General features: G+C 43.9%; 1 protein-coding gene across 1 annotated transcript in view; it reads right to left on the reverse strand.

Annotated features, from left to right (window-relative positions):
• The window catches only part of DNAH11 (dynein axonemal heavy chain 11), a 315,873-nt gene extending 308,071 nt beyond the window's left edge, over positions 1-7,802 (reverse strand). Inside the window, 2 exon segments of the mRNA XM_065883652.1 lie at positions 5,964-6,107; positions 7,452-7,802. Coding sequence (XP_065739724.1) covers positions 5,964-6,107; positions 7,452-7,802 — 495 coding nt within the window.
• Between the last annotated feature and the right edge of the window lie 887 nt (positions 7,803-8,689).

The raw sequence follows: 8,689 nt of genomic DNA on the forward strand, positions 1-8,689 counted from the left end.
TGAACGAGGCAGGGCAGGCAGAAAACTGAACACTGATGCAAAATCACTGAGGGTTGCAGGCGTAGGGTTGTGAGAAAGTTCCAGTCTGGTCTGCCTGAAACTAGAGCCAGCAGCCCTAAGAGGTGGGGCTGTGAGAAATGCTGGGAAGGTTCATAAAGAACTTTGGAAACCAGACTGAAGAGTTTAATCTTACTGGGCTGAACATGCACTGATCCACTGAAAAACTGCTTTCTAGATTAAATTCCCAATAGCGACAGCTTTTTCTAAAAGTCAGGGTTGAGGATAATTCTGGTTCTTCAACATTTCTAATTTACTAGATACTGTTTCAAACCTTCACTCTATTTACTGTTCTGTGACGAGGCCAACTTCTTTTAAAATTAAATATTCGTGTCACAAGCTGTAGATAAAATTGTTAGGAAATTCTGAGCCCCATGCTTTGTAGAGCAATTAGGCGAGCAACAAGAGTAACTCCATGAACATCATTTAGAACAAATTGACCTGGGATGTGCTCTTTAAGGACAATAAATCTTGTTATCAACAAGCTGTATACAAAGTAATTCAATTAACCTGGGCTTTTGTCTTCAGCTGTAAATTTTTTGGTCTAGGTTTTATGACTTATAAGAAAAATCCGTGAACTTTCTCTGAACCAAAATAATTTGGACATGTTTACTAGGGGATATACAACTACAGATAAAAGAGCCATGGTGCCTTTGCTAGAGTTCTCTTTACTCACCTTTCTTTTATCTCTTTTTAAATCTGGAGTGTTTCTTTTTACAGTGGTTCTTAAATCAGTAGAGACTATTGTGAGACAAACACTTTCAAAGTACAGGAGCCTGGTCCTCTGCCAGACTTCTTAAACGGAAATGTCTAGGAATGGGCCCCAGACACTAACTACAAAAATCAAATCATAACTTTCATTCTGGCTTGATAAGCATTTACAATTATTGTTTCTTTCAAGATTTGGGTCAACATAATACTTAAGGAAATAACTACATGCCATTTTTAATACTTTTGCTAATTATATAATACAGTTAGAAATAATAATGTACAGGGACACATAATAATGTTGAGCAGCAGATCGGGAGTAAAATTTCGGAGAAGCTGGATTTGAGATGTCTATTACACAGCAAGTGCCATGTCCGTAAGGGCAGTGGAAGTCTAAGCTTGGAGTTCAGGAGAGAGATCAAGGCTGGAGAGAGAAGTTTGGAAGGTCCCAGCTTATCAACATAAATTACTTTTAATCACTGTATATCTGAGTCAAACTTCAAAGACTATACAACACTGAATACAAGTGAGAGTATATTAGGTCATTAAACGAGAAAAAATAGTCAAATGACCTTCCCCATGTTCCTTTCAAACACTTGGTCCATCCCTTCTTTATTCTACCCCAGTTAAGAACCACAGCACTGGAAAACTACCTCAACCCTTTTCATTCCAATCACTACCTCAGTAACAGTCCCTCCTCGTCCTTGACTGAGTCACCAGTTCACCAATCCTTGCATTAAATGTTTTTCTTCTTCATATACAAAGTACCCAGAAAGACAGAAGTTGTTTAGCTTGGAATGCAAGTCATAAATGACCATTTGATTTCAAAACTTTCCGCTGAAGCCTGTCCTGATAAAAACCTTCACAGAACATGCCTTACTGCTACCATCTTCCAGTAAACACACGGATATGAGTTTGACAACCGGCTTTGGTGGCAACCATTGGATAAAAAAGTTATATGCTGATTAATTTTCTAATCAGCCTCTCCAGCTTTATTTCTCACCACCCTCCAGCTCTTCTTCCCCAATCTAAACATATTAATGCAGTCCATTTTTTAAAATGCAATCTGGGGCTTCCCTGGTTGCGCAGTGGTTGAGAGTCTGCCTGCCGATGCAAGGGGACACGGGTTCGTGCCCTGGTCCGGGAAGATCCCACATGCCGCGGAGTGGCTGGGCCCGTGAGCCATGGCCGCTGAGCCTGCGCGTCTGGAGCCTGTGCTCCGCAACGAGAGAGGCCACAACAGCGGGAGGCCCGCGTATGGCAAATAAATAAAAAATAAAAAAATAAAAATGCAATCTGCATTTCCTCACCTCTGTGCCTTTGCACTGCTTCTCCCTTCTTCCCTCTCCTACATCTAGCTATGCCTCCTGTCCTTCAACACTATGGGGACCAAGTAACTTACTATACAACTGAGAATGCTTTAGAGAGTAAAAACAAGCAATAAAAACGAGATGTTAACTGATCTGTAACAGGAGGAAAGTGGAACCGCCCCCAAGCAAACCAAGACCTATAATCATCCTATTTGAGACTCCCCCACCTTCCCTGCCAGCCCTGTAGGCGCCACAGCATCCTGCTAAAACCACTACATCCACCACATCATATCACTGCTGGCTCACACTGCATGCTTTCCGACGGCAGAAACGTCCTAATTGCCAGGTGTGTTCAGTCACTGGCACCAAGCAGATATTCATTAAGTTCTGATTAAATGAACAAATGACAACTATGGGCTTATTTAGCATACAATTTCCCACAAAGTGTCCTTTTCATATAAATGTCCAAAAAATTCAAATGGAGATAGCAGAGATCATACACCAAATGCTTTTTCTCTAAAGAAATATCTTGCCGCTTCAGTGTTTTGTCTCTTATAAGAACAGGCTATCTTTAGCCCTTATTTAACCTTCATTTGTTTAACAAGTACTTACTTAGATCGTACTATGTGTCAGGCAGAGTCTTTTGTGTTTGGGACTCATCAGTGAGCAACAAAGATTAAGAGCTCGGACTACTGTAAGGCAAGTAAGGCACTCACTTTGGAGCATAAGAGGGCACCAAAAAAAACCCCCAACAAACCTCAATAATTGAGATGAATAATATTTTAAAATATTTTTAAAGTAAAAGCTAATCCAAAATTGATGAATAAAGTATCAACATTTTTGAGTAAAGACAGGATGAGTATTACTGACCTTTTGCCTCAGCCTCTAATATGACTTGGCATGGCACTGTTAGTGATCCTACTTTTACTTCAAGTGTTGATTTTTTTCTGCATTAAATTTTATTTTTTAAAATACTGCGTTTGGGAATTCCCTGGTGGGTCCAGTGGCTAGGACTCTGTGTTTTCACTGCAGAGGGCCCAGATTCAATCCCTGGTTGGGGAACTAAGATTCTGTAAGCTGCATGGCACAGCCAAAATAGTAATAATAATACTGCCTTAAATTATTACTCCTCTTGATTACTGGGTTGTTTTTGTTTCTCCCTACCTCTCTGGAAGTTTTGTTCTTGAAGTGGGTTTCTCACTTGCCTGACCCTAAGTCCCTGCCCTTCAAAGATCCCTGCTCACCTGGAGGGTGGCTTCACAGAAAATAGATATTTGAGCAAAAAAGACTTGCAAGACATGAAGGGGTTGGCTGAGTGGATTCTGGGGAAGATGAAGAAATGGCAAGAGCAAAGGCCCTGGGGCACCAGTGTGCCTGAGACAATTAAGGAAATGCAAGTAAGCCATGAGTTAGCAACTGAGATGAGTTGAGAGGTCATGCGGAGGTCAGATCACAGAGAAGTCTAACGGATGCTTTCATCCTTTAACAATCCTAAGAATCACCTGTGCTTCTTGGTCCTGATTTAGCAGCTCTGGGGTGGGGCCTGAGATTCTACAGTTTTAACAAATTTCCAGCTGATGCTGATACTGTTGAGCCACAACGAGCAACAATGCAAAGTCTAGACTGCTATAAGCTCTTGGGCCCTTACTCTGAGTAAAAGGAGAACCAGTGCAGGGTCTGAGCAGAAAGTGACATGTTTTCTCGTGTTTCAACAAGGATCACTCTAGCTGCTGTGTTGGGAATAGGTTCTAGATGGGAGTCATATAGAAACAGAAAAACCAATTAAGAGGCTGATTATTACTAGCACAGGTGAGAGATAATGATGAGCTGGACCAGGGTGGTAGCAATGGAGGCGAGAGGGGAACTGATTCTGGGTATGTTTGAAGGCAGAACTTGGAAGATTTCCTGACAGAATGGATATAAAGTGTGAGACAAAGCCAAGAGTCAGGGCTGACTAGGAGGTTTTTCTGGTTTGGGCATCTGGAAGGATGGAGTTCACATCCATTATTCTGGGAATAATTCCAAACAGCACAGGGTGGGGAACATCAGCTCAACTTGGAATGTTAAGTATGAAATGTCTATTGCACCCCAAGTGGAATGTCAGGCAGGCATATGGAGCTCTTTGGAATTTGGGAGAGAGATCTTGCCTGGAGAGAAAAGTTTGGGAGTCCTTCAAACATCGTAAGCCACAGTTAATTAGCCAATTATGTGAGCCATTGTGGATACTAAGCAAAGACAAGCTTTGAAAACTTTATCTAAAAATCTATAGTATTGCCTTAGGGCCCCTTCATTCTGAATTTAAGCCTTGTCCATAAAGAAACCCAAGTGACATCTTGAGTGTGACGTCCTCACTTGTTTCCTCCCAATGCTCATATCCTCAAGCATAATTAAATAAATGAGAATCTTCCAAACCTGTTAAACCCGTGAGGTTCTGAATGTTCTGTGCCTTCTATAGGTGTGCTCAGGGACAGCTTACTCTCTTTCACTTAAACTTTTCAGAGGACTATGCAGACCCTGGTATTGAGTTAAATTCCGAGGAACTGGAAAGGGTTTTGTATCTTCTGTCGCCGTACACAGACAGAGTAAGAATTCCAATGAAGAGTGCTGCCTTGCCCTTCCAAGGCCAGCTGATGGCAGCCTGGATTCACAGGACCAAAGGTCATTCACATAACATGTGAAATCCTTTCATCAGATTCAGTTCAATAAAAATCTCTTGAACACCTGCTACATACCGAAAACTGTCTCAAGTGCTGAAGACAGAAAACTCTCTTCCTAGTTATCTCCATGAAATCAACTAAAACCATGTAAATTCAACAGAAGAGGAGTGAAACCAAGGTAGAACTGAAGTTGGGGGACAGAAGCTTTAGTTAGCCCAGAGACCGCAAGAAAACATCTCCTTTCAAGAAGACAGCAGAAGAGACTCAGGAAGGAGAAGAGGTGTGAAAGATGGAGATTGACAAATCATTAGTAAAAAAGTATGTTGGCAATTATTCCTATGTTAAATATTGGCCTTGGCAAGACTGCTTTGGCTACTGAAATCTGGTTTACTGATACTAACCCAGTGTTTCCCAGAGTTTGGGGTGCATTAGAGTCACCTGGAGATCTTTAACAACTACTGCAGCCTGGCTCCCACCCGCCCCCAGACATTCTGATTTAATTGGTAAGAGGTGTGACCTGGGCCGAGGCATGTTAGTTCCCCAGGTGGTCCAAATGTTCAGCAAAGTTTGAGAACCACTGCTCTGGTTCTGCCAAACCTAGTTATTTGGTATGTTGCTCCTCAAAGCTGGTTCATGAACAAACAGCATCGGCACCAGGTTAGAAATGTAGAATTTCAGCCCCACTCCAAACCTCATTTATCAGTTTGTCTTTAACAAAATCCCTAGGTGGTTCTAATGCACATTAGAGTGCCAGTAACACGGGTTTAGAGAGCATTTCTCTGACTTAAGGGGAGAGAAAGAGGAATTTTAAGGCAGTCATTCCTAATACATTATTTCCATTACCCTTTCCCATTATCTAACATGAGTGCACTTAGAAACTAACAGGAATCTGAAAAACTGATAATACCCCTTTCCAAAGGGTAAATTTGTCTCTACTCTGAACGTGAAGTTTAATACCTATAGCTAAGTACAGGAGCCTATTCAATTCAAGCTGCTTTTTAATTTCTTCCATGATTTACAAAGAGAGGAAAAGGAGGATCCTGCAAATTACCACCTGTTGAACATCAGCATCAATATCAGCTCATTTCAGGAACAGCCTAAATACTATCATTTTCCGTCCACCTGGCTAATGAGATGACTGGCTTCTAAATTCTCTTTTTAATAGCCACAGTTGTCCTGAATAATTCCAAGTGTCATAAAGATAAATGAAATATTAAGGATAGACCAGTACCTCGTCTAGGAAAGCAGTTACATGTCCAAGGGATGAGGCAGGTAACTCTCCAAATAAAACCGATTGAGAGAAATCATTTACTCCAATGTTTTCAGTACTCTTCTTGGCAATATAAATAAGTTTATGTTTTGCATCTCTTGGAATCTGAAACAAGAGTAACATAATTATTTTAACTCCACAATGTAGCTTCCATGTTAACAAGCAGGATTTGCTGTATCTAACTTGTAAGTAGATTGCTAGCATACGAAACAAAACCTGGCATCTTACCTACCTTTATAAATAAGATTGCTCCACTGCTCTTCTGCAAAGTTTATACAATTTTCTTTGTTCTTTTATAATGTTAATTTCACAGTATTATTGGTGTGGAATGTCCTTTCAAAAGCATGTCAATTAGGATCATCATATACCATAAAGTCTCATAATTAAACAAATACAGGAAGAAATTAGAATGTTTCCATCTTAGCAAAGGTTATTCTTTTGTGTAACATTTTCTTGTTCAGAAGTAAGCCAAACCGAGATAAAGACCAAGAGGTTAAATTGTATTTCTATACTCAAAGCAGTGTTTAATCAAGATATTCTAACATTTCCATAACTATCAGGTCATTTCTTCAGATATCATGACTGTTTAACTTAAGTAATACTAAACTGTTCTTGTCCACTCCACTGACAAACTTTTAAAATTAGGAGAGTAGCAAAACAAAAACAATTCAGAACTCACAAAACCCTAAGGCTAACTCCAGTGACTCTCTTTCTTTGGGTTCCTATTTCCCCGCCATTATTACGACCACATCTAGTGATGATGGCATCACTTTACAACACTGACAGTGAGGCATCTCAAGATTGTAAATCTTGGTCCAAAGTCTTCGCAAACTCTTTAAGTATAAATGCTGTGATCGTAGGTGATACGTTAACCTTCAAGTGTACAAGAAGTCTAGATTTAAAAAGGTAAAAGGAAAAAAAAAAAAAAAAAAGGAAGAGAAAAGGGAGTGGGGAGGGAGAGGGAGAGAGAACTGTCCTGAGCGCAGATTCCCGGGCAATTCTTTTTTAAAAGGAGTCCTAAGTATTATTCGTTGGGATGAAGTGTGCTTGACAGGCAGACTGAGCCATGACAAGCTATTTGGGCTCCGCCAAACACCACATTTGGCTCCGGAGTGACACAAGAGCGATTTAAAGTTATCTGGCAAACAGAACTCACCTCGCGCCTCACGCCCAGGCAGCTGAAGGACGCGCTGCTTTTTCCTGCTTTATCCGGGTGAAGCAGGCCCAAAGGCTGACCTTCTAGAAAACTAACCAACAACCACTTAACAGCAGAGTGGGCACACGTGGGGGTTTCTGCGGACTCTCGGCAGGCACTTGATTGAAGTTTTTTAAAGCGCCCGCATATGTGCCCCGAAAGAACCCAAGGAAGCACAACTGGCCTGTCCCGCTCAAGTGTCCGTCAGGCTGGGCGGGAGGCGTGACCTGGTTCCCTCGCCCGTCGCCCCTTACCTGTTGGGACGCCGCGAGCCGCTCCACGGCGTCGACGCTGAACACAAGGCAGGCGGGGCTGGGGCTCTCCAGAAACTCCCCCAGGACCTGCCGCTTGTCCTCGCTCTCCAAATGCTGGCTCCATTTCTCCTCCGGGAGCCCCAGCATCTGCTCCAGACGGCCGCCGACGAAGCGCACCCGCGCGTCCTGGGCGAAACTCCGCGCTCTCCTGGCCGCCGCCACCTCCTCGTCTTCGTCCTCCTCTTCATACTCCACCAGGCCCACCGCCTCCGGGCCGGCGCCCGGGTCTAGGCAAAGGGTCGGGACTTCCCGGAAGCCTCCCGCCTCCCGGGCTGCCACCTGGGCTGCCATCCAGCACGTCCGAGGGGACGCGGGGCTGGCCGGCTCCACGCGCGCGCCCCTGTCCAGCCCCGGGTAGGCGAGGCCACCTCCACACTCGCGCTCCGAGAGGCGCCCACCTCCTCCAGCGATCACCGGGAGCGCGGCCGCTAGTCCCACACCTGCTCCCACTTGGCAGCCGGCGTCTGCGCGCACTGCGAGCGCAACTCGCCAGGGCTCTGGCGAGCCTTGAGCCGCCGCGTCCCGTTTCCAGGGGAACGACGTCCCCGCCCCGGCCCTCTGTGGGCGGAGTGAGAGCCGAGTGGAGCAGCTTTCTGGAGGGGAGGAGCGTGCCCTCGACCGGCGTGAGCCACTCGGTGGCCTCCTCCGCTGGCCTCTGACGCCCTGGCACACTGGACATCTTGGGGCTCCCGGGAAGGGAGAATGGCAACCCAGTATTGATTAACTGCTGTCTTTTGAGCAGTGCTGGGTTGTGCTGAGCTCCGTGCTAAGTCCATCCCCTTGATTATTTAATACCTAGAAAGGCAGGGCTTCGACTGGTCAGCTTATTTAATGAGCAAAGAAACTAAGTCACAAAGTGACTAAGCAACAAGGAGATGGTGGAACCGGGATTCAGGACTTGCGCCGAGGGCTTTTAATTTACCTTGCCCATAGCTGTTAGAATGTTTCCAGAAAAGAGCCAACACTGCAATTCAGCTTTCCTAGTTGTGGCAATCCAAGATCTAGGTATTCAAAATCCTGATTCTGAACCTCACCTGCCAGTTACTGGGATGTTAATACACCTAATGAAAGAATGCATGACGTCTCTGTAAACAGCAAAGTGCTCTGAAAATATATAGAATTATTATTCAATCCAAGAGTAAAAGCTCAAGGGGGTAAAGTTCCAGATTAGTAACAGT

This window comes from Phocoena phocoena, chromosome 9, assembly GCF_963924675.1.
Source record: "Phocoena phocoena chromosome 9, mPhoPho1.1, whole genome shotgun sequence".
Taxonomy (NCBI): domain Eukaryota; kingdom Metazoa; phylum Chordata; class Mammalia; order Artiodactyla; family Phocoenidae; genus Phocoena; species Phocoena phocoena.